The sequence below is a fragment of the Sander lucioperca genome, chromosome 12 (assembly GCF_008315115.2).
Source record: "Sander lucioperca isolate FBNREF2018 chromosome 12, SLUC_FBN_1.2, whole genome shotgun sequence".
Classification (NCBI taxonomy): Eukaryota; Metazoa; Chordata; class Actinopteri; order Perciformes; family Percidae; genus Sander; species Sander lucioperca.
In genome coordinates, this window is record NC_050184.1 from 37,984,004 (window position 1) to 38,009,681 (window position 25,678).

The following is a 25,678-nucleotide window of genomic DNA, read 5'->3' on the forward strand; positions in this document are numbered from 1 at the left end:
ATTGTCTTATAAGTTTTCAAATTAGCAATAGATTATCCTGCAGTACATTAAGTCTAACAAAACATCTGTTTTCCGGATCATCCGTTTTTCTACATTGGGCATAACTGCTCAGCTCAAAGTTTTGACGTACATCCTCTGCAGTCTAAACCTCTACATACAATATGACAGTACTTGGATCCAGCTTTTATTTCTACAGCCATGCTGACAGACATGCCAAGGGGAGTTGAACTCGGGGTCAGTGAGATGCCACACTATCTGCCTGGAGGGCTCCTAAGTCCCACCCTGACATTCCCCTTCCTTCTACAACACGCACATTATTACAGTACACATTATCAGTGGGAGGCCAGCATACGTCGGCTCCTGCAACATAAATTCTGTGATCGCCTTCAGCTGCTCACTGAACAGGGTCAGGCTCTTGTGAAATCCCAGACTTATACATAGTACATGCCAGCTAAGACCCTGTCTGTAATATCTCATAGAAAGATAAAATGGGGATGCAGAGTGTGGAGGTTTTCAGGGACTGAAGATCATCCTGCATTCCAATAAAGAAAAAAAATGGCACAGAGATCTATTACAGAAGCTAGTGTGGCTAATCTCCTGATGAAAGGCTAGCTACTAGCCAGTATGTTTGTTCAGAGAGTAAACAACAGAGGCGAGTCATTTGTCAGGAGACTACCAGGACATCGGGGGAGTCTATCTCTAGTCTGTGTATGTTTGTGTGTCTGCACAGAGCTATGTGAGTCTGGGACAACATAGCAGATGAGATGCAGGGTTATACTGAGCTGTTGCCAGCGGTCTAACTTCACAGTATGGTAACTTTGAAACATAAACACACACACACATATACACAGACACACAAACATAGGTGGGCAGGGGGTATTCATGTAACACTATTTGCCATCTGTTCACCCGTTCTTTATCTCCCCTCTATCATGGTTTAAGTGTCCCACAATTAAAAGCATAAAAAGGCACCTTACTGATAGAGACACATCAAATCAGTGTGGCACTTGAGTCAAATAGCTCCCTGTTGTCTCCACAAGTAGGTTGTCTGAGCAGATGTTATGTCATGTGCTGTAGTGGCCAAATAATATTTGTATCGAGGGGCCAGTGATGAAGATGATTATTAAGTGGCTGAATTACAGTTAGTTGCCAGGGAGAGAGATGGTCTTAAAGAGCGTCTGACAGCTGCCATAGGTGCTGAAAGGCTTGGGACATCACACTGACCACAGGCTCAGGAGTAGGGATAGACTGGCAGGGGGCATGTTTGTAGGCCAGTTGTGTATGTTTGCTGTATGTGTGTGCCTGATGGTATCCATGATGTGTGCTGGCACAGTAAACATAGGCAGTGGCTGTACTTATTTAGAAGATCACATGTTTCTTGTAAATCATGATGACAAACTGGTCTCTAGATATAGCAGACCCTCTGTAACTATATTGTGTCAAAGGGGTCTTAAGAAGCTGCTTTAGCAAAGCCTGTAGATCAAGGTGGAGAGAGCTGTGGGTGCAAAGTGGGATCTGATCACAGATAAAAGAAGGAATGAGAGGAGATAGAAGGATATAGGTGGTGCATGGCAGGCCGCCACAGAGCAGGCTCTCTTAACCTCTCTAACCAAGCCAAGTGGATCAATTGCCAAGCAGCTGAGTATCAGTGTAAGGTCCTGGATGAAGAGAAGGTAAAGATAGTCAAGGGAAGATGAAGGAGATATGGATACAGAACTACAAGACATGATGTAAAGAGCTGGACTGAGAATGGGAATGATATAAAAGAATCAAAAGAGAGGAAAAGCTTCACGACATCAGCCTGTGATTAATTATGCAGAGGGTTCAAACTGAGCAAGTGCTTTCCAGCGTGACTATCATTCTGAAGGGAAAGCTGTGATGTTACAGTATGGCTATAGCTGCAGCTCCAGATGAGACAAAGAGGAAAAGAGTTACAGGAAAAAAAGAGAGGAAGTTCAAAGTGAGAGAAAATAACATAGACTGGGACAATAAACAAGCAAAAAACAGAGTGAGAGGGGTGGGGGAAAGTAAAGAGGAAGAGAATAAGGGATGTATATCAGCCTATAGTCTTGCTGCAGCAGTGACGCTGGTCAATGCAGCACGACAGAGCCTATGATGTCACTAATGCAGCACGCCACCAAGGTTATTGTGCATACTATTTAACACCTCACACCATTACACGACCCAGGGACAGTGGGGCACAAACCCTTCCCCGATCCTTTCCTCATCTCATCTCCTTCCCCCCAAGTCTCTCCCACTTTCCCAAGATGCACTGGCGCTGTCAGAGCCAGACATTAATCCATGCCCTTGACGAATGCATCTTATAATAAGTAGTGGCAGGCAATTTTAAGCATTTCCACACTGTAAATAATGCAGCATGGGAGACGGAGACAGATAGAAAGGGGCAGGCAGAGAAAGAAAGAGGCACAGAGAGAAAGATCAAACCGGGATGCATGAATGATGGCAAAATGATGCGTGAAATAAGGGGAGCATGGGGTGCGAGCAGGAAGGCAGAACTAGATCCTTTGAAGACAAATACATTAATCATGACATTACATGGTAAGCCCCAATCACTTTTTTTGACCTAATCAACCCAATCAACTCCCAGATGCCAGATAAAAACAGAGAAATGTCAACATCGAGGGCAAAATAATCTTTCTCAGTCAAGACAGAGCCCCTCTTCAGTGTTTCCTGCTGTATTTTTTCAACCATTAAATACTCATCCTGACTTGACCGTATGCAAAAGAGAACAGGGTGGGTGGGTAGTCATTCTATGGGAATATAAAGGACAGTTTTTTGCCAGCCAAGTGCAGGACAGCACCAATTACACACAGCCTGCTGCAAGTTTGACATTGGTGATATACTGCAGTGTGTGCCTTTTTGCTTGTGTACACTGGAAGCGAAAATGACAATGACAGCAGAGAGGTGGTGCAGTCCTGCATATCATAATCCTGAGGATTTACATTTGTACTTGTCGGAAGCCAGAAGATAGACCAAGGCTGCTGTAGGAGTCACCTATTGTTACCTCTCACACATGTGTACAAATAAACATGACATGAGCTATAGTGGGGAGGCCAAATGCTCATGTAACCTAAATCTATGCTTTCACATTTATTCTTCTTTCTTTATTTTAGATCTTTATTTTAGAGATAGAAAATCATACCTGTATGCATCTTACAGTAACTGGTCTAAACTCTTTTATGGCATGTTCACCAAATATTTTCTACATGCTTTTGTAGCTTGTGACAGTTATATTAGTCTGTTTATTGTTGTAACAATGTTTTTTGCGGCCCTCTTGGCCCGGCCTCTCTTGAAATTAAGATTTTAATCTTAAGAGATTTTTACCTGGTTAAAGAAACGGAAAATAAAATGTATTCATAGTATTAATGGTACTGTAAGGCGGAGGGATCTGTCCAGGATGGGGGCAGACCTTGCCAGATATCACTCTTAGGTTCACGCCAAAAAATGACAAATATCAGAAATAATTCTTTAAGAGGTAAGGTGCAGCCTACTGCAATACACAGTATTTATTACTCTACTTTGCACATGCTTTCCAGTCAGAATTGCTCAACATACAGTAATTTGCTTGTTTTGGTTATCATTTTAGGCTGGATGTGATGGCAAAAATACAGTATGGACAAATTCCTTCTCTTCTTCTTTTCTTTTTTGCTGTCATTAAAACTATAGTTTAACCATTTAGTTAAATATTTAAATTATTCAGATTCACTGTATATCTTACCTTTATCCATCAGGACATGTCTTTACTAAAGAAGCCTCTATTTGACCGCTAGCTGTGAGGCTCAAAGTATTTCATCATATAAACATCTTTGTCTAACTGCTTCCTGCGCCTATGAAGATATACAGCAGAGAACGCTGCAAAGAGTAGGCTCAAGATTACAGCCCTGCAGCTCCCTGACCACATGGAAACCATGATTGTAGACCTGAGGAGTATATATAGCACCGGTCCACTCCTTAATGTTGTGTATTATGGATGGATGTACGCCCTGGCCCTGAAGTCTGCACCACTGAATACAGAGCATCACAGCCAAATTATACTCTGCGCACATGACATTTGGCACTGATGTTGTCATGTGTCTGTCTGATTCGTCCACAGCAAGAAGAAAAGAATGAGAATGGGTTTGCATAACTAAAAATAAAACACTTCCATATGATTTTTGTTTTCTTTAATTTCTCATCAGTCACATATGCAAGTTGCCCATGGGTATAACGTGCCATTAAACTCCCATTATGAGTTTAGAAATAAACTACACCATATGGACAAAAAGATAAAACTGCTGTTAAAATTAATTGATAGAATTATACAAAAGCATGAAAAAAAAACTTGCTGCAGTTCATTTTAAAGAGATTCTTACTTGATGGTGTGCTTGTGTGAAATTAACTCCCACATGTTGAATATCTTAAATCAAGCTATGTTAACGTTGATGGGCAAGAGAAAATCTCTTTGAAAATGCAGGCAAAAATCCTTATTCTCCCTCTCGGCTTCTGCAGCAGCGCTCTCGGCTTTGTGCTGCAGTGATTATTGCTTCTACTAGCTCCACACCGTCTTGAAACAAATTAAATTCCAATGGGGTCACAACTGCCAAAACACAGCCCAAACAAATGTACCACATCCACTGTGTCAATACATGCTCTTGGGGGAGCAAACAGGATAGAAAGCCCTCAACACATTCCTAAAGAAAAAGTTTATGAGGTGAAAGGTGTATGTGAATAAACAACAAGATACAGCACATTTAATGCCACATGAGGTAAATGGAGACATCACGAGAGATGGAGGGAGAGAAATACTGTGTATGTGTTGGGTTTATTTTATGTTTTTTTACCTCTGAGTTGAAGCGGATCTGGCAGACGTTACAGGAGATGACTGGTCGCTTTGTCTTGATCAGTGGAACTCCAAACGTGTGGTTGATCACAGCCTTCTGCACGGGATCCATCTGACAGAGAAAATGACAGAGAAAGAGAGGAATCTGTAAGCTATCATTCATACTCAGTTACCACTTCTACAGTTGTGTGCTCTAGAAGTCGACAGGCTCGAGTGTTTACAGTGTTAGTCCAGTGTTTGTATGTTTGTCTTTATGTTCAGCAAACAGTGGTCAACAGTGTTGACGGGGTGTTGCTAGCTGAGACACCGGTTCCATCCTACCCAAGCTCAGGCTTCTGATCCTGACCAGGTTGTAGTTTCATGCTATCCCTGTGTTAATTGTTTCAGCTGGGACGTCCATCATCTAAATGGTGTTAAGCACCTCGTATAAATTTAACTTGCTCGCTTTAAGAGCTCTCCAACGTGACAGTGGCTAAGCCGCACACTTAAACTCTGCCCCAGACACACAAGGCCCTGCATGTACCCATTTAAAAGGGCTCAATTTCAATTATTTGTCTATGTTTGACGCTGCATTTATCTAGCGATCATTGTTAATTGACCTTAGCATTAGTGTGGAGTCAATGGCTGGTGTGGATTTACACCACAGACAATTGTCTGGCACTATGTCTACAGCCAAAGCAGGCAAAATGTATAAGATGATGTGGAACTGTATGGGTAGGCAAAATGAATGAAGAGAAACAAACGTCTTGGCCTGAGGAACAAAATGGATATGATGCTGTGTGTTTTGAATTCATAAGGCACTGAGGGAATGTTCCAGAGAGTCCTCCAAGTCTGATGCAAGTCTGTTGGTTTGGAGAGCCCAACAGATGACAGACTAAATTTGGCTCATCCCTACGTTTAATTTGGGCTCGATGGTGTTTTTTGCCTCCAACGTCGCCTTCCAGGCAGCTAACCCTAACCTTAACCCTAAACATAACCATTGCCGCGTTGCCTGGAAGGCGACTTTGGGGGCAAAAAACACCAAACACCTTAATTTGGCCAATCACCAAATTTCCATTAAGCTATCTTGCACCCAGAGCCATGTAGTCTCATCTAAAACACAAATGGCTCAAGACTCTGGCCTGAGGAATGACACAAAGAGCACTTAAAATGAGTATTCTCATGCACCCCCAAAAAATTACAATTTCTGCACGGTGCATGTTACTCGGCAACTGCAAAGAAACAGGGTAAACAGAGAATAAAAGGAATGGGGAGGAGGCCCGAGACATTTAGCTTAGTGACAGGACTGTACAAAAACACACCATCTGGAGGAGTGAATGATTGAGAGAGTGCGAGAGGACGACGGATAGACAGATAGAAAGAGAAAGGGAGGGAGAAATGGGAACGAGCCCAGAGAGAGAGAGAGAGAGAGAGAGAGAGAGGCCCAGGCCGGATATCCTCACATTGCACATTCTTATCTCATTTGGCTCTCTTTCCACTCCACGTTCCATGACTCTCTCCATTTCTCTCCCCAGAAACAGCCTAAAGTGTAGGCTGTACTGCTGCTATGAATTCAGATGGATAGAAGAAGAGGGGCGGACATTGAGTAATGACATTGGTCAGTGAACACTATCTGTGCAACTGCATGAATACCTCAGCAGTGACCATGCAATAGCCAGCTGAAGACAACAAAAAATAAACTCGTGTTTTTTATCAAATGTTTTAAACTCCTGCCTAATGTTACCCCAACTTCCACATTCCAAACAAACATAGCTGCATAGTTGTGTGTTAAATACTGTATGTGGGTGTCCATGCTGTGACCCATCATCAAGTTTAACAAGAGCTGAACAGGTCTTGGTGGAGTAACTGTACATGAATCATGGGCTTCTTCCCAGCCAGTCATACAGTACTCTGGGTGTGGGTCAGCTATGATCCATCCAGTCTATTCAGCTGTTAAAAACACCGCCCAGCTGCCAACAAGCCTTTTTGGACAGCAGCTTTTATGGCCTCTTACCCAAATGTTCTCCAAAACATGTCCTCGTGAAATAGAAGCAGAGCATTGTGATGCAACTGAAGAGGGATTTTCCAAAACTCGCTCAAGTCGAAAATCAGCAATTGTCTTTCAAATTGGCTGTGTTTCCTGCATTATTTGTTTAAATCACTTTAATCTCTAAAATCTGATCAGTAAATAATAAATATTGTCATTTTGATTAATAAAAGTAGACTAAGTGAGTTTTGGAAACATGTCAGCTCGAGTATGTGGTGAGAGCTCTGGCAGATGTAAGTAAACCACACAGACCACTGACTTTAGCATCACTTAGCGGTCACATCAACAGCTCCACAGAGCCTTAAGACCCAGACACCCTAATGCCTTTTGTTAACACAGAGCTTCTTCTGTGGAGAAACAGCCCAAAGAGCAACCAAGTATCTCCCAGCACTGCACTGACATCTTTTTCTTTCACTTTAACCTATCTCCATTCTCAGTCTTTCATCCTGTCTTTGTTCCGCTTTCTTCTTCTACTGTAGTGTGTTTGATCACTTCTCTGCAACAAAAGCAACCAAAGAGGAATGCACTGTTCTGTTACTCTCATTGGGACCACTCTGGCAGTCACACTAAAGTCTGCACTGTGCCAGATAAAAACAGCCTTTGAGGCTCTAAATTCTTCAGTACTTTTGTGTTGTGCCCAGATTAAGACACCGTTGGGTGAAAAACAAACAAACAAACAAACAAAAAAGCTTCAAGCATTTAGGTACTCACCTTCTTCTCCTCTGTGTCTGTAGAAGCTTGGAGCTGCATTGTTCCTCCTGTGTGTGTGCTGCTGGCCGAGGTGTGTGTTTGAGCCTCAGCATGTACAAGATTGAGAATGTATGGTGTACCTTCTTTACTCATTCAGCCCCTTGGTTGGTTGTCAATGCTGAATACATAAGTCAATAATAAAAAAGGACTTGTGCCGAGTGATGCATTGCCATCTACGATTTCTTTGTTTCCCCTCTTTGGGCGCACTCTCTGCTTCTCTTTGAAATGCTGCAAGAAGAGAAGCAAGTGTCTGCTGTAAGGAATTTCTCAAATCTCTGCCTTACTTTCTTTTTTTCCACTGACACATCACCTAACAAGTGCCTGTTCCTTTTGTTCAGCCTCCTTCTCCTCTCCTCTTAGCTGCTTTCTCTCTCTCTGCCTCATGCTTCTCTGTAGTTCATTTCCCTCAGTCTGCTTTCCAGTTTTCTCCTCCCCTTCTCTCTCTCTCCCCCTTTTTCATGCATACTCGATCTGTCCAGATGCAGCCAGGATTGTGTGTCCCACTCTCCTCCTGCTCAACTCTCCCCCTCTTCCCCAAGTTCACACCATCTATCAAATGTTATCATCAGTCACCGGAGCTTTTGCCCGGCCCAGCAACCCCCAACCAAACCACATATAAACACACACACACACACACACACACACACACACACACACACACACACACACACACACACACACACACATACACAATGCTACAATGGTTTGAAGACATATGTGATGTCTTGCAGCCAGACATCAGTGCATCTGATAAAGCCCCAAAACACATTCTAAATGATTACTATTCTGATTAGTGGATCAGAGGCAACAGGTGTGATGAAATGTCAGTTAATTAATCTGGAATATTGGTGCTGGAATAAGACTATGGAATAGGTTTAGAAGGAGAGTGAGAAAAGAGATAAAAGGAGCACAGACAGCAGGTGAGATTCAACAAGTCTGTACACGGCTTTGCATGATTGGACACCCTCATCGGAAATTCCTGACTTTGCAGTCTGAGCAAGCCCACATCAGGGCATGCATCTCGGCTCAAAGGTGTGTGAGCGTGCATCTATATCAGGACCAGCTGCTTAGGACCAGGACCAGCTGATAAATAATTCAGCTCTGTCACTGTCTAAAGGCACATTGGGCGGGATAGGCAGGTAGAGGACAAATTACATTAGAGGACCATTAAAGCTGTATATGGCTGTAGGAGAGGCCATCCGTCTGCTATGAGGCTAATAAACCTAAATGTGAGTCTCATTAAGACTGTACAAACTCAGGCTCAGCACAGATCACTTAATGAGAGAGAATGATAGAATAACTAGCTGCTAGCTTAGTGCAGGGGCTTTTCTTAGTGTTACTGCTGCTATAATGCTGGGTCTTCATTGCAATAGTGTGCATATCACACAGTATATTTATCACAGTGTGTTGGTGCAGACAGGCACCAGCAGGCATGGTACCTTTAATGTGAAATCATCCTAGTTTACCTTCCATTTATACAGTTCTATGAAAGAGATGGGACCCGAGCAGAGTCATGCTCTGATTGCTTAAACATTATTATGCCTAAAAGCCCAACAAGCCATAAAATATTGTCAGTGATGTAAACAGAGCTGCAAACACTTTACTACTCTATTACTCTAGGTCTTCCTGTAAACTAAATTAAGCATTAAACATGGCTGAGGGCCACGATTACCACGTAGGAAATCATCAAGGCAGAACCCTCATTAGCAGAAACCAAAGTTGTGTTTTTTATTTTTGCATGTTTACGGATCAAAGATGCATTCTGAAGCTGTACTTACTAAACAACTGAGACTGTGCACTCGTGTTTCAGGCATCACATGCTCTTCCCTGATACCTTTCAGTCAAATATCAACTGTAGGCCTACTATCAGTCAGTCTTTTCTCCATTGTTTTTAATGCAATGTAGTAAAGCATGAAAGTCTATGTGTAAGTGTCAATGCGCAGTGGAGCTATAAGGTCAGACTGTCCTTCAAGGCTCTATGGCCCCATCTCCTGGCCACAGGGCTGTAAAACAACACTAAAAAGTGCTGGCTCGCAGTCAGCAGCAGCAGCAACAGCTATTAACATTCACAGCATCCCTGTGGACCTTCAGACATAGTTAATGTTCTGAAAGGGAGGATGGGGAGCAGAGGGATGTTACAGAATGAGGTAGAGAAAGAGAGAGAGCTTCAGAGGGAGTCTTCCAGAGGCAGCGTGAGATGGAATAAAGAGGAGCAAGCAAGAGTGATTTCAAGGCTGTGCCAGCAGACACATGAGTGGAAACTGAGTGCCTGCGTAATTTCAGTATCTCTATTAATCCATGTCTGCTGGGTGCACTGCAGTTTTAACATCAGTGGGAATGCTTCCACTGATGTAATTGCCTATGGCTATTAAGATGACTGTATCGTTAAAATGTGTTAACAGTGTCTGGACTCATGCTGTAACTATCCCAGTAGTATCATACATGGTCAAAGCATGTGCCAGATATTTCCAATTGGTGACATTGGATTGCTATGTCGCACCTTTGCAAACTGCAGTCAAATATACCAGGCGGACACATGTGGAGAATAACTCTGTTGCAGACATGGTCCAAGAATAGCATTGCCCCACATAGAGTACATACAAAGTTCACTGATTTTACATATTGCTGACGAGATATGTGTTGACGTCTCCTAATGGAGTCTGGAGGAACAGGCGGCACACTATGCTGAGTGGGTGAAATGCAAAGTGTCTCTACGGTCTAATCTAAATGATAAGATGTTAGTCAGGGCCTGGGGAAACAGGAAGATCCTTCTCCGTTCAAATAAATACCACATCAAACAAACTTTGGTGTTTGAAGTACACAGCTATAAGGATGGCCTTAGAACTGCTCTTTCATTCTGTGCTTTGGATTAAGGAATGGGAGAGTGTTTACATGAAATAGTACATTCTTAGGAATACCCTGCCCCTTAGCCTTGTAGTGAGACCTGTCTAACATGCATTCTTGATGTGGATACAGCAGCACCTTGGCAATTTAAAGACAATTTAAAGCATATTGTGTGTGTGCAAAGCACATTCGTATGTGTTACACATGGGCAGTAACAACATATGGAAGTAAATACACAAACATTACCATGTCCTGCACGCCTACAGGTTTCCCAGATTTCGTGGACAGACAGGTCCCTTCTTGTGTGTTTTCCTTTTTGCAATGGTTGAGTTAAAAGACTGCAGTATGTGTGTGCTTGTTTGTGTTTGTTTGTTCGTGTCTGTGTGTCTGCGTCAACTCTCACCGTGTTGAAGTTGTGGAAGAGGTTCATGCTGTGCGGAGGAGGGGTGGTGTCCATGGGGAACTGCAGAAAGGGCTTCATGTCCAGGTGGGGCTGGATCATCGTGGGGGTCCGCAAGAACGTCGGCACCGCCGCCCCGGCCCGGTTTATGCCTCCTGCACACAGGCAAAGACAGAGTTAGATAAACATGCATGGCATATTCTTACAACTCATTTGTGTAAAATAGAATTAAAACAGTTTCAATGTTTGTTTTGACAATTACTGTGGCAATAACTGTCTTTTTGGTAAAACACAAAGTATAAAATAGAAATAGAGAGACAGAAAGAATTCAGTGAATTGTGTAGCTTATTACAGATTGCATGATGTTGTTCCCTGAAATCTGCAACTGAAACCAAAAAGCACAATGAGCCATAATTGCATTGCAAAGCAATTTGTCTGAATACAGAGCAAAACTATGTGGCACTCCAGTGAAACACGTAATCTCTAAACTGAGTGAAAAAGCAGCATTTGGGCCATTAAGGACGCTGGAATAATTGCTGTGGACATACATTCTTGTTTTTCCTGAGAAGTTGGCAAGACTGAAGCGCCAAAGTGCAGCAGCATAGCTGTGCACGAATGCTGTGATACTGAGGGGCTTCTCTCTTTGTAGAATTCACATTACCGAAGAATTTAAATATACTAAGACATTCACATCAAATAAAGCAGGAATGCCACAGAGAAGAAAAGAATGTCATGAAGCTGTGGGGATTTCTCTTATCCACCTGCCTGCCAGTCTACACTCTTCTCTCGTCTCCTGGGAGACATCTGTAGCTTGATGATAATGAGTTTCATCTCAGCGTGAGCTGCTTTATGTTATCCTGACTCGTGCACTAGAGTTGAATCACTTTGTTGTGTCCAATTATGGAATGAACGAATCATGGACACTAATTCATCTACTCACGTCTGACACATGCTCCCTGGCTTTGACTGTATCTAACATGCTTTTTGAGCAGATTTTCACAGGAGTTCAAAAACACAGTCACTACACACACACACACACACACACACACACACACGCACCTGTGCCACTGTGTCACAATGTCAATGTTTAATTCTCCTATAAAAGCATGCAAGGCTGTCATCATAATACATGCTCCCTATTCTCGTCATTGCCCCCATCTGTCTTCTCTTCCTCTCCTTCTTATCCCCCTACGTCTCCTCTTTAACCTCTGTCAAGGATGATAGTGATGAGGCCCACACAGCAAAACTCAGCCTCAGCAAGCTCTTAGATTAAGCTTCTTAATATCCGCAACTGGATTTCTGTGGCTTTCAAATTCCCCCAAGATTTAAAGCTTTGCTGCTCTCCTTTTTGGGATTGCTCTAAGCTACTCTCGCTCCCTTACTTGCTGTCCCTCGCTCTGCTGCTTTTCCGGCTGCAACTGGCTTCTACCTGCTTCCACGCTGTCACATGGTTATTTGTGCATTATTTGACACCTCTGCATTACCATCAAGCTTTATGTCAACTGAATGTGATCAGAGAAAATAATATGGCTGCCACATGAAGGAATATGGTGCTAGCAGATGCAGTCTCGAGAAAGTTTGGATTAGAGAGGGCAGGCGAGAAAAAGAGAGAGGGAGAGAGAGTGACTTTGTCAGACTGAGTGAAAGTGCTGTCTCAGCTGAAGCCCAGCTGCCTTCTGCCATGCATCTGTGGGCCTCGAGGTGGAGAGGACTGCATCATTACTTCTAGTTGGTCATGTAAGTTTCTTCCACTGAACAAACCACAAATGTATACATGTATGAATGCATAAACTGATGCTCACACATGCAACTATTATATACTACTACACCATGAGAAACAAGTGTCTGTTGGTTTTCCAGCTGGTGGATTGTACTCCTCTCATCCATCGCCGGCTGACTCAGCACTCTTAAACGCTTCACTATCATACAAATAATGTGGGTTTGTGTGTTGTTCCCAATAGAAAGTCTCACTCGCACTTTCTTTTTAAATATGCAGAGTCACAAACTTCTCAGTCAGTCTTTTAAGCTGAGCTCCTCCTAGATGTTGTTTGTTGTGATGAGGGAGGATGGGAGATCCTATAGGTGCTCTCTCCTCCACCTCTTCCTCCATGACTGATGAAGGCAGCTCCTCCTCCAGGGCTGCACCACTATCAGCATGACTAATACGCTGTCTCTTGACGGCATTTATCATGACACTATACCGCATGTTGATACATGGCCTGAATTCGTGTCTGAGGCTCTTTGTGCAGGAATGTGTGCGTGTGTGTGTTTTGCTTGTAAGGAGTGACTCTGTTAGCTGAAGTTGCATGTTTGCAGCTCCCTAGTGAGTCTGAACTTGAACATGAAAACTGTTACTGGCAGTGGGTCAGCCAGCCTCTGGCAGGCAGACAAACAGAGAGATTAGCTGACCGGGGAGCAGAACATGTCTCTGCAGCAGCAGGAGAAGCTGAGGAAGTTAATGGACCTGAGGACCATTGAGAAGAGAGAGGAGCAGTCGTCCTTGGAGCAAAGACACAATCTGTCCCATCAGGGACACTGTGTGCATGTGTGTGTTTGTCAGTGTGCATAAATCAGAGTGTGGCTGCTTTCTTCTCTCTTGTAATTACCCCATTAATTTAAATCTCTCTTTGGGGACCTTCCCACAGTGTAAATCAAACAAATCGCTGTATGGAGCCGGAGTGTGCCTGTGTGACCTGCGCAAGTTTTTGTGCATATGTGTGTTTGTGTAGTGTGTGTGAATAAGTGCATGTTTGTATGTGGTCCCACCAGACTCTACTCTCCACAATGACAAAATCTTGCATTAGAGACAGAGCTAATAAAAAGTCGTAAGTGTTTCTTTTTTTTTTTTTTTTAACTGTTTGTAACAACAGAACAAGATAACCACATGACACAATAAAACCACAGCCAAAGTTTACACTGCATCACTACCATGCACAGCTGTAACAAATGTGAGGATTTCTCTCTTTTATATCTGTGTAAATTGAAAACCTTCAGTCAAACAAAACAAGCAATTTAAAGACATAACCTTGACCTCAAGGATACTGTAATAAATACTTGTATTTTCTGATTAACTAACTGATTAAAAAATTACAGACAGATCCAGCAGCTGGATAACTTAGTGGGTAACACCATTGACTTTCACGAGGAGACCGGGGTTCAAATCCCGACCAGGGGCGTTGTTAGGGTGTGGCGAGGGCGAAGTTTGAATCCCGCTCAGGGTGATGCTAACAGCGGGTCCTTCAGCAAGACCCTTGAAGGGCAATTCAAACCCCAGCAGGGGAGTGGTCTTTACTCTATTCCCCCTCTCTCTTCTCACTACTGGCTCTCGGGACCTGGTCTGTGCGAATGTCTGTGTGAAACAGAGTGAAACATGCAGTATACTAGCCGCAGCCGACCTGTCGACCGCCAGTGTGATGTCATGGGAGTGCCGTAACTGTTTATACTCCCGCGTGGTGGTTGCCACACTAGTTGCAGTCTTCTCCTGAACAGAGGTGGCGCTAATGAGGAAAGGCTACCGACTTTGCTATTTCTACGGACTAGAAGAAGAAGAAAAAGGTAAACAACGGCAGAACTGGCCATAGACAGTATATAAGAATGGACCAACAGATCCCGTTGCTCTGGACGGAGACCAGTGAAGGACATTAGAAGCACTTTTCCAGTGATGGCTGAGCATTACTGCGTAGCCTCCAACTGAGAGAGATGACGTAAATGTGCCGTGAGCAACCTGTCTGAAAGTTGTAAGTCTTCTGGTAGCTGTGCCAAGAGAAATCTCAATCATTCCGAATATTGCAGAGATGGAGAGCGTATGTATATGTAAGGAGATAACATAGGCACAGGCTAATTATTGCTAACTAAAATGCTAGTTAACATTAGTAATTACACTTAAACAGCTTATGTGAGACGAAACTGCCTGCGCGCTTCTCCTGTACTATACGGTAATTCCTCTACTATGCGACAGTAAGTCGCGTGGTTATGACACAATCGTTAGCCTATTTTTACAAAAACGTCTGCTACGGAGCCATTGTCGTGTTTCTTTAGAAATAAACAATGGACAAATAGAGTCTTTAAACGCTTCAGATGTAAAGTTATTCGCTGTCAAAGTGGCGCCAAAATGAATGGCAGTCAATGGAATGCTAATGGGAGGTGATGGCTTATTAGCATCAAAATGGCGCCATAGGAGGTTCGTGGTCCGAGGAGAAGCTTACCCCCTTGGAACTGGCAGCAGCATTGCCGTCAATGCTTTGATTTGATTCAGTGACCTACTTTGTCGGATCAAGCCTTTCATTCGCGATAAAAGAACTCATCTTAACCCAGTAAGTTTACAAGAGAGACTTGCAGTCACTCTGAGAGTCCTGGCATGCAGTTACCCTCAAGCTCGTTCAAGCTTCCTGTTTCCGCTTTGTTGCGCGCCATTGAAAAAAATAGTGGTGCGCGCCCTCTGGACACGCACTCAAAATCCTGGCGCGCCAGCGAGATCTACGTCATTTTGACGTCACATTGGCGTGCGCAAGCTCGGATGCGATGACTGTAAAACGGCCTTGAGAGACCAGGCCAGACTGGAGGAGCTGAGAGCACTCAGACAGCGATTTGGATTTAGTTGTCAGGAATCCTACCAGGCTCGCAGGGGCAGAGCTCCTAAAGGGCCTGCAGGGCAACGCCAGAGGGCTTGGTGTTGAAGCCAGTGGCTTGCTTAAAGTGTGCGTGTGCGTAAGCTTTTACGGTTCTGATGACCATTCTAAGTTTTGGAACTTTTTGGTTTGAACTGAATTTTGATTTATTAAATTTAGTTTAGATTATGGTTCCATTTAGGGTTTGGGTTAGGCATGTAGGTGTAATGGTCGGTGTTGAGGGCAAGGGAATGCATGTTACAGCAATAAGTGTCTTAGTTTAGAAGTACTCATACGTGTGTGTGTGTGTGTGTGTGTGTGTGTGTGTGTAAGCACCTACACTTTCACAAAATATTCTTTTTTTTTGTTCATTCTCTCTATAAAAAGGCAATACATTTGAGAGAATACAAAAGAGAAATATACATACATACGCACACATCAATGCTCCGCAATCCTCTTTCTTCCTGTGGCACATTTTAATTCCCTAACTTCCCTAACGAGTGGAGGAAAATAACACACAGGCAAATAACAGATGGAGGATCATAGCATTTTTATATGGTTACTGCCTTTGTTGTGTGTTTCCTGTGCCTGTGTTTCCCACCTCATGCAATACTTATGATTTGATGCAGTATAATGATGATAGTGAAAACAAAAGCTGGGGAGCTATTTCAAAACTAAGAGACATGATCAGTCAATCAAATTAAATCAATCAAAGCAAAACGTGATGTTTAAAAGGGTTCCGCATGATGATTTTCACATGAAAGCGATATACCATTTAGTATATTATAAAATGTTATTTCATCAATTCAATGTAACATTTTTATGCTTGTTCAGGATTGTATTAACTCCAGTTAGTGTCTAAACTGAAGCTGGAAAAATATTATAAAAATCACCATTGGGTGTTTTCCTTGTCTACGATGCAAGACAAAAAGCGGTTTCTAGAATCTAGGCTAAGAGAATCTTTTCATGTCTTGAGATTATCTAACAGGCTGTGTAGGTTGTGTCACACTGTGTTCAGTCTTCTTTCCCATGGGCGTTGGGTGCATTCAGGAGAGAACAATGGGAGCAGGGTAGTTGGCACCGGGCATGCTGGACAAGCACAGATGTGACAGGGACAGGGAGAAAGATGTGATAACAGTCAGGCTGCCAACTTGCCTTTCTGCTGGGCCGTGAAGCGGGCACCTGTCCCCACATCAGCACTAGGCTACATAGTCAGTTTCTAGTTAATGCTGCTGATATGTTTGATGTAGACAAAAAAACACTGATAAGATTCAATACATTTGATAATACAGGACATAATATAAACATAATGAAATGACAACTAATAAATATTTTTTGGCATCTCAAAGTTTTGTGCCAGGCAGCAGCTTTATTGATTATCTGTGCAACGTTCATAATTTACTTTATCGACCTAGTGTTTGCAGTGCATTGAGATTTCAGACTAACTGCTGGCTCTACATCCTGAGAAAACCTGCCCTCCACTTATGTATACATTATTAAGAGAACTCTGAGTCAGTGAGATGATTTAAAGAGACCGGGTGCTGCACTGAGAGCTTCTTCAACATATCCCCCATAGTCTCCATCATCAAGCCTCCTTTCTCTCTCTCGCTCTCTCTTTGTCTCCCATGCACAAACAACAGTGTACATCAGACTCCTCAGACCAAATCTGACAGTTCAGAGGATGGTGGCTGTCTGCACATTGACTAACTAATTGAAGAGATCCAAACTGGGGTTGCCAGACTATTTCATAACCACTGAGGAGGAGACTTCTCGTGACCTTAATAAATGGCTTATTATTATTGCAATGTTTAGGGTCAGGTGTAGCTGTCTGAGCTGTCTGTTATGTCCCTGCTGTTTCATATTGGTTGTAGTGTGTTACGAATGGCTGGCCATCTGTCCGTCTGTCTCTATTTCTCTTACTATCTCTCTCTCTCTCTCATCTCTCGCTCTCATTCGCTCCTTGCCTCCCTCATCATCAGCTCAGTGTGTATTCCGGGCTGAAAACAGCTGTGCCCAGGCCTACAGGAATAGCCAATTCATTTCAGCAGTGGAGGCAGCGTGCAAACACAGGGTATGAGAAGGAGACAAAGAATGACCATTTGGCCCTGTTACATTCAGTACTCCCTTTCAGTCTCGGGCCCAGCAGGACTGTGTGCCTCCTATTTACCTGACCACAAGCACAATCAACAGGATTACAGGCCTGGCCAAAAGCCTTGCACAAATACACAAAGAAAAAAGCACTCACACACTTGTGTTGGCAGAAACACACACACACACACACACACACACACACACACACACACACACACACACACACACGTGCACACACACACACACACACACACACACACACACACACACACACACACACACACACACACACACACACACACACACACACACACACACACACACACACACACACACACATAGTGTTCCAAAATACTTCATTCACCTTTTCTAACACACACTTTCACCTCAATGCACACACTTTTAGACATATAGAGGATTATCCAGCCAGGCACATGAAAGGCAAGATTCCTCTGACTCTATATCTGTGCCCATCAATAAGCAGCTTTAAGTTTGCCTCCACATATCAACGTATATTCCTCATCTGTCACCTCAAGATCTGCAGCACAGAGCGCTATGCAGGTCATTAGCAGTGAGTGTTTGTCTGGAGGCTGTATCCTGAGCTGCTTACCTTCCTGGATGCTCCCTTCACAGACAGCTGTGGCAGCAGCAGCCTTCCACCAGATAGCTGCCTCAGCCTCTGCTCGGAATGAATTATGAACTCACAGCCTATGACTCACACATAGTGATGCACTTCATCAGAGAAAACACTGAGTGCTACAAGGCTCACATAGTGAAGCTTTCCACCTTCATGCCAACCAAGCGTGCAACACAAAAAAACCTGAGCAGGTATGACTTTAAGTGCCCACAAGAGTGTGCTGCTGAGCCCCTCTGTAAACTTCAAAGTAGCCACTTCCAAGTTCTTATTTTAGAGCCTGAAAATGATTATGAAATTTAAAAACCGCATGTTCCTGTCAAACGTTATCGTCCCCATCTTTTCTAATCATGGTATGCTAATTCCCAGCTTCCTATGAAGGTTACTGTAATACTTGCACACAATGTAGGTGGATGCAGATAAAGATCTGTTTGATTTGCTGCCTGGAACTGCTGGTGTTACGCTACGCTCCAATGAGAGGATTATGCACGGGGAAGCTAGGAAAGCTGAAACTTGTTTCCTTGCCTCAAATGCCATTTGGCTTCTCTGTTTGCATTCATGTGGCAAATGAGGTATGTGTGTGTGTGTGTGTGTGTGTGTGTGTGTGTGTGTGTGTGTGTGTGTGTGTGTGTGTGTGTGTGTGCGCGTGCGCGTGCGTGCATGTGTAAACTTACACACGTAAGTCTATATGATGCAGCAGACGCTCAAGACTTCAGCACAGTGCTGAGTATTAGTCAGAACATGTCTCATCCTTAATCTAATCCAAACGCACTGCAGTGAGAGTTATGAACACACACACACACACACACACACACACACACACACACACACACACACACACACACACACATTCACGAAACAGCAAATATCCCTATACTGTATAGTACAGTACAGTGCCAGTAGTGAAATATAATGCAATTAAATGGCTGTTAAATGAATTCTGGCTTTGTTTCTGGTGTTTTTTTGTGAGCATCAGTGTAGCCAACTGCACAGGCAACATGTTTGTGTCTGTGTACATATTTCTGCATCAGTGGGGGGGTGTTAAACTTTCCCTAATTGTAGGTCTTACATTTTACTCAACTTACCAAATTGGAGAACAGCATTTTACTAACTCGTTGTAGTGTAAGGAGCAGAGCGTGTGGTATTACAGTATGATCTGTGGCTGGGATGTTAAAGCAGCAACAACAAAAAGGTCGAACAAAGTTAGAACAGCTTCCATTGAGTGATCAAAGCCTCCAAAATCTAAAGTCTCACACACATAGCATCCTTCCACAACATACATCAGAAACTCAATCTGTTACCCTTTGCAATCTGATCAGAGAGCTAGACAGGTCCATTTCAAGAGCAGCTTCTCAAAAATGATCACATATTATGAAAAACACCAGACACGCACCAGCTCTCTACAAAAACTACACATTCATATACACGCTACACACAAATAAGGCAGGGTAAACCTTCAGTCTCTCCCAAAGGGAAGTATTGTGCATAATTACAGAGTGGAAGGGGTGGTAATGACACCCTAGTGAGATAATATGACAGTGGTAGGCCCAAAAAGGCCCCACCATAAGATCCTACCTTTATCTCTCCTAAGTAGGTGAATTAAGGCTGGGAGGATTTAATTGCCAGTCTGTCTCTTTGGTAGACACAGAGGAGCTGACTGGGGATTCCAAGCGGGACAGCGAGAAGAAAAATGGGAGCTAAGGGAGGAGGCATGATGCAAAAATAATGGGATGGAATGAGGGTCAAGACAGCCTGCCTCTGATACCTACCTTGCCTTTCAACCAACAACTCCACAATGCACAGTGCCCAGAATACACACCAGAACCAATGCACATGCTTGAGCCACAGAAGCAGATGCACACCCCTTTAATCCTCCAGATAAACCTCCTGCTGGCTCCTTGTCCGGCAGCAACTGAACTTTTGGAGGCTGTTGGCTTTTGTTACTTGTGGTGTGAGGGATTGTGTGCTGGTACAACACACAAGTAAAGAGACGTGCACATGGGTCTAGTGGGCTGATCTCTCTGGAGTAGGTTGTGACCTTACTGATTCATACTGTAGATAAATGTTGGAGCGCTGCGATCAGCTTTGCAAAGACAAATGCTTTGACTCACTATTTTTCCTTTCTTTTTACACTGGCTCTGTATTATCTATCCATCCAAGGGCAGTAAAGGTGGGCTTGTAAAATGATACATTTCTATTCCTTCCCACATGCCTGATATCCTGTTTGACTTTGCTTCCACCTTAAATCAATGGCAGCTCTGATAATGATGGTACTTAAGGAGAGTAGCCGTATGTTGGGCTTCTTGTTACAACTTGCACCAACCTCTTTCAGGACAGGGTTAATAGACTTAATGAAAATATGTCTGAATGCCTGACCTCAGTCCTATTACATTCCAATGTGATATTTATCTTTAAAGCACCCTAGCGTGATGACACCGTACCATGTAATTAAGTTCAACTATAGCGCAGGCACAAAATTATTTTGCAATGCAAGGCTCAGCTAGCATGCAGCCTGTGTATGTGTGTGTGGTGAAGGAGAGAGTTGCTGTCCTTTTTTGAGGTCAGTAATGACAGACAAATAGCTGTCAGGGCTAATGGGAGGGGACAGCCAGGGATGATGGGAACACAGAGAGAACATCGCAGGGCAGCTCAACATAGTCGACTGTGGAGACAAGGCACACAGTGCTGCAGTGTTCACACAGAGAGGGTCACAATGAGAGCACCAAACAAACACACAAATATGCACAAACACACACCCCTTTATGGTTACCTGTGTTAGGGCACAGGCTTACATTAATTCCCTAACTTCAACACTTAGCATTAACCCTGACACACATGGTTACATAGTTAACTCTATTTTATGTAAACTTAATTCTAATGTAAACCTGGACCTTTAAAGGCATACTCTGCTCAAAATCTATGACTTTCTTACAAATACTCACTGTCTGTTGGCTTGAAAGGTATCTCTATTGTTCATATTTTTTGCAGACTGCATCTGTAGGATGCAGGAAAGTGGATTTTGCTGTGGTGCTGAGTGGTATGAGAAGATTCTACTGTATGGACATTTGATCATTTTTGCTGTTGGAATACATTGTAGCTGCTGTGCATTTAAGCTGACAATACAAGGTGCCATCCTCAGCAAAGGAGCAAGTGACAGGTGTAAAGTATTTGATACGCAAAAGATTTTCAGTCGAGTATTCCTTTAAGTCTCTAGACTAGCATATTTCCACACGTATGGCAACCCTGATGTAAAGGGAAAAACTAAAAAGACTGTATACTACAGTTACACATTATTTTTATTGAGAGAAGTCTTGCAAAATCTCATTGTACCTGGGTATAAAGACAATAAATATAAATCTGATTATGTGGGAGAATTATATTAAATGTAGATGTGTTTACCGTAACTCAATTATGTAAAGCCCAGCAACTGGTTTAATTAACGTCACCTTAATAGGGAATAAAATGAATGACTCATCCAACAGCTACTGTAAAAAGAGAAAAAGCTTCACCTTCATCTCCACTCTTCTCCTTTAAATTCCCTGATGTCTGCTCTCTTTCTTTCTCAGGTTTCTATCTTTTTTATGTATTTTCCTTTTGTAATGAATGCTCCTCCCTTGGCCGAGGGCCAGTCAGGTGTGTAAAATGATCACAGAGTTGTCCAGTGGAGATGTGTCTGAATGTCTCTCGGCTACAGGCGATGTCTGAGCCAGTGATGGATGGATTGTTGGAATGAGGAGGAACCAAAGCATTGCTTTGTTGTGTCTATTGTAAGACAGTGATCCACTGCAGCAGAGGGAGATTAGACTTATTGCAATGGTAGAAAGAGGAGGGAAAATGCTGTCTGAATATGGGTGCACTGCAATGGGGAACACAGAGAGTGAGAGATGGAGGGAGAAAAACAGAAAAAAGGGAGATAGGAAAAGATAGAGGACAAGGTGACATTCTTCACCTTTCTGCCTCTCTCCAGCCTGTTTAAATCCGCTCCTACTTGTTCCCTGCCACCCAGCCCCCACCCAAACCCACATTTCTCTCCCATCTCCTCCCCTTCTTCCCTTGTTCGAGGTGTTGGTCACACACCCAGGTGGAACAATAGCCAGCAACTTTATTCCCATGCACCTCCCAGAAACCTGAGCCCTCAGGTATGGAATTCTATCACTCAGCCACAAACAGGTGGATCAACCCAAATACACTTCGGGGGATGGTAACAAAGGCACCAGATTCTCTCTGAGATTAGACCCCTCTGCTCTAAGGGAAGACAAAAGGAGGAGGCATGATGGGTTGGTGAGAGGGGGATGTGGGGGATTTAAAAATATATATATACTGTACCTGTGCTCTTTGAAGATCAGCAACCATAATGTTCCCCTGCGCAGTGTTTGTCCATTTCATTGACTTTCATTCCCCATGGAGGGTAGAGGGCAATATGCTATCAGCCTAATAGAGTGGGGGAGGAGACCTTATGTGGTTGACGGCCACTGCTTTCATTTCAGCCCTGCAGTAGTATACTGTCTATGAATATGGAGTAGCCCAACAAACGATGTCCTCTAACACGGTGCTCTCTGTTCATCCCTGAGCAATCCAACCACTGCCCAATCTCTTTAAGTGCTGGGGGGTCTCTTCTGTAATGTCACTTGTCATTGGTGTGACCACAAATGACACTTTTGTTTAACTCAGCATCCATCACTTCCCACTGCAAAGAATTGCTGGCAGCTGGGGAGGTGTGCACACTCAGAGAGTCAGGGCATGCCACAGAGAATTTCTAAAGGTTAAAACAACGTCTGAAATTTAAAACCCCGGGGTTGAAATTGTGAGCCAACATATTGTAATTGAGACTGTGTAAGTGAAACACACACAAAGTTCCCCCCATGGATGTTAATTCCCCTGGCATAGCTCATAAAGTGAAAGACAGAAACCTCCTTGAACCAGGACCTGAGCTCATTTGTGAAAGTAGAGAACAGTGTTTTCTCTCTGTGTCATACATTGAAGCTAAGTCAAGAGCAAGCTTTATGCTTTTTCATACCTCCTCCCACACCTTCAAGTTCAGCTGCGGCGTATTCAGCATATTTTTCCATGATTGCAGGCGATGCATTATTCAGTGAGCTCTGGTTGATCTTGGCTGTAATAAATCCGTGGTCTATAGACACGTGGACATAAACCTGCACACACACACACAAACTTGCATTGTCTAGTGTTGATGCATGATGAATAAAAAGGAAGTGAGCATCTATGAATCACACCCTGTGGAGAGATTTTAAACAGAGCATACCATGGATGAAAGGAGCGCCAGGCTTTTGAAAAGCTATCCAAAGCAGCATAGTAATGAGAGTAATGAGGATATCAGACGAACGTGGTGCAATATGCTTGTTAAATTTGACAGCTGAATCAGAGGTTCACCCTTGTGAAGCAAAACAAACTGATGTGAACCTTTCCTCATCTCACATTAATATTAAAGGACCTTACTGTAGGCATGGTCATAGAAGTGTCAAACCTATAACATAACCTAAAACAAGGGTTGCAGGGACACCTGGCGATGGGCAACACTGGTCCACAGCTGGAGGGTCATAGGATCACACAGCCCAAAAGAGAGTTAAAGGGCAACTCCACAGAATTCTTGCATCAAAATCAGTTGACTGGTCACAAGAACTACTCAGCCTGTGAATATAATGTATTATGTGGCTCTTGAGGGAGTCTGAGAACTAATTAAGGGTTTGGAGACATTACTGAATCATGGAGTTTGAGATACATTGTTGTATACCATACCAGGCTGCGAGGGTCTAATGAAAGGATAACCAATACAAGAAAGAAATGTCCAGATATCTCTACTTACGGTGGATGACCAAGGCTAGCGTGCTACAACCGCCCAAAACTGTTTCATGAGAAACATGCTGCAAATACAGAAATGATGCAAAGTATCAAAAACACAACCCCAAAAACACATGCAACAGTAAAAAAAAAAAAACAGAAGCGTGCAAGTTTCTCTCTTCTTAACTTCAGCAGTGTCTCTCCTGCTTCCTGCAGAAGCATTAATTGGGGTTGTCTTATTAGGTCATATGCATGAACGTAATGCAGTCGATCTACATTTTGCAGTGATGTCTTTGCTGCTCCTGCATATGATATACAACCATAATATACTGTTGACCTCATATCACCCTATAAGTGTCAATGAATGCCTGTTTGTCTGCCCCCATAGTCGCATCTGGCCACAGTTAGATAGATTCATGACTTTTCTTTTCTCTTTAGTCCTTAATAAATGTAATCTCTAGCAATGTCATCTGCCATGTCATATTGTAAATACGGATGGCCTGGATAACTTCCATTGTGCTGACTGGCAGCCTCTTTCTGTTGCATGTGTGTTGGGGTTTGTGTGTTTTTTACTTTGCGTCCTTTCTGTATTTGCAGCACGTTTCTCCTAATGGAAGTGTTTTGGGCCATTGTAGCGTGTTTGCACTGGTCAGCCACCGTAACTAGTACATCAATTTTGACTATTTTTTTTAATCTGTCTCTTGCGAGTCCTCCAACTTCCAGTAATGAAAGTAAACTACTTAATCAGTGGAGTGCTATTTTAAACAAGACATGGAACTTAAAGCATTAGTCTGCCGTTGTCAGTATATTGAAAAATACACGTATTCGCTTTCTAGCAGAGGGTTAGATGAGAAAGTCATTTCCATTCAACATACAGATGTATGTTGAATATGAGCTCCAGTCAGCAGCGGGTCAGCTAAGTTTAGCTTAGCTCAGCACAAAGACTGGAAACAGGGGAAACAGCTAGCCTGGCACTGTCAAATGGTAACAACATTAGTATATCAGCTCACTAATTAACACAAGGCTAGTCTATATCTTGTTTCTTGAACCCATTCAAAAATGACAATTTGCCATTTTACAAAGTTTTTGATTATTTCATGGCATCTCTGAGCCGTTGTAAGGCAACCAGGAGAGACTCCAGGAAGTCACTGGTTGCAGATTTATGTACTGATTAAACAAAAATAATATAAATGTGTTAATTAGTGAGCTTTAGAGATGCTGGTAGGATTTTGACATCGATGGACAGAGCCGGGCTAGCTGTTTCCCCTGTTTATAGTCTTTGTGCTAAGCTCAGAAAACAAGCTGTTGGCTGTAGCTTTATATTACTGTATGTTAACAGACTCATCAAACTTCTCATCTACTCTCTGCTGGAAAGAAAATAAATGTATTTTCAAAAATGTCAAACTATTTTTTTAACCATGAGCCACAGGCTATCACTCAGTTCTGAGCCCTCTGATTAAGAGTTTACATACACACAGTAAATACAGTATTTAAGTGTCTCAATGGTTGAACAAATAACAGTTCCTGCTAGTAGGCCTAAATCCTAAAATTCGGTTTTGACGTTATGTAAGACCTGGAGATGGCCTTGTGCTCTAATTGGTGAACTGAAAGAATACAAATTAGCTATGTAGAAAGTGTGTGTGTGTGTGTGTGTGTGTGTGTGTGTGTGTGTGTGTGTGTGTGTGTG

At 43.0% G+C, this 25,678-nt stretch overlaps 1 protein-coding gene across 4 annotated transcripts in view; it reads right to left on the minus strand.

Moving 5' to 3' along the window:
• The window catches only part of znf385a (zinc finger protein 385A), a 61,152-nt gene that overhangs the window by 13,765 nt on the left and 21,709 nt on the right, over positions 1-25,678 (minus strand). For 3 of the 4 annotated variants that reach the window (XM_031283795.2, XM_031283799.2, XM_036008055.1), the window contains exons 2-3: positions 10,864-11,015; positions 4,842-4,952 (exon numbers count right to left, since the gene is read on the minus strand). In XM_031283795.2, the coding sequence (XP_031139655.1) occupies positions 4,842-4,952; positions 10,864-11,015 (263 nt within the window). Of the gene's footprint in view, positions 1-4,841; positions 4,953-7,577; positions 8,014-10,863; positions 11,016-25,678 lie in introns of those variants that run through there. The other variant, XM_031283800.2, reaches the window with a different exon arrangement.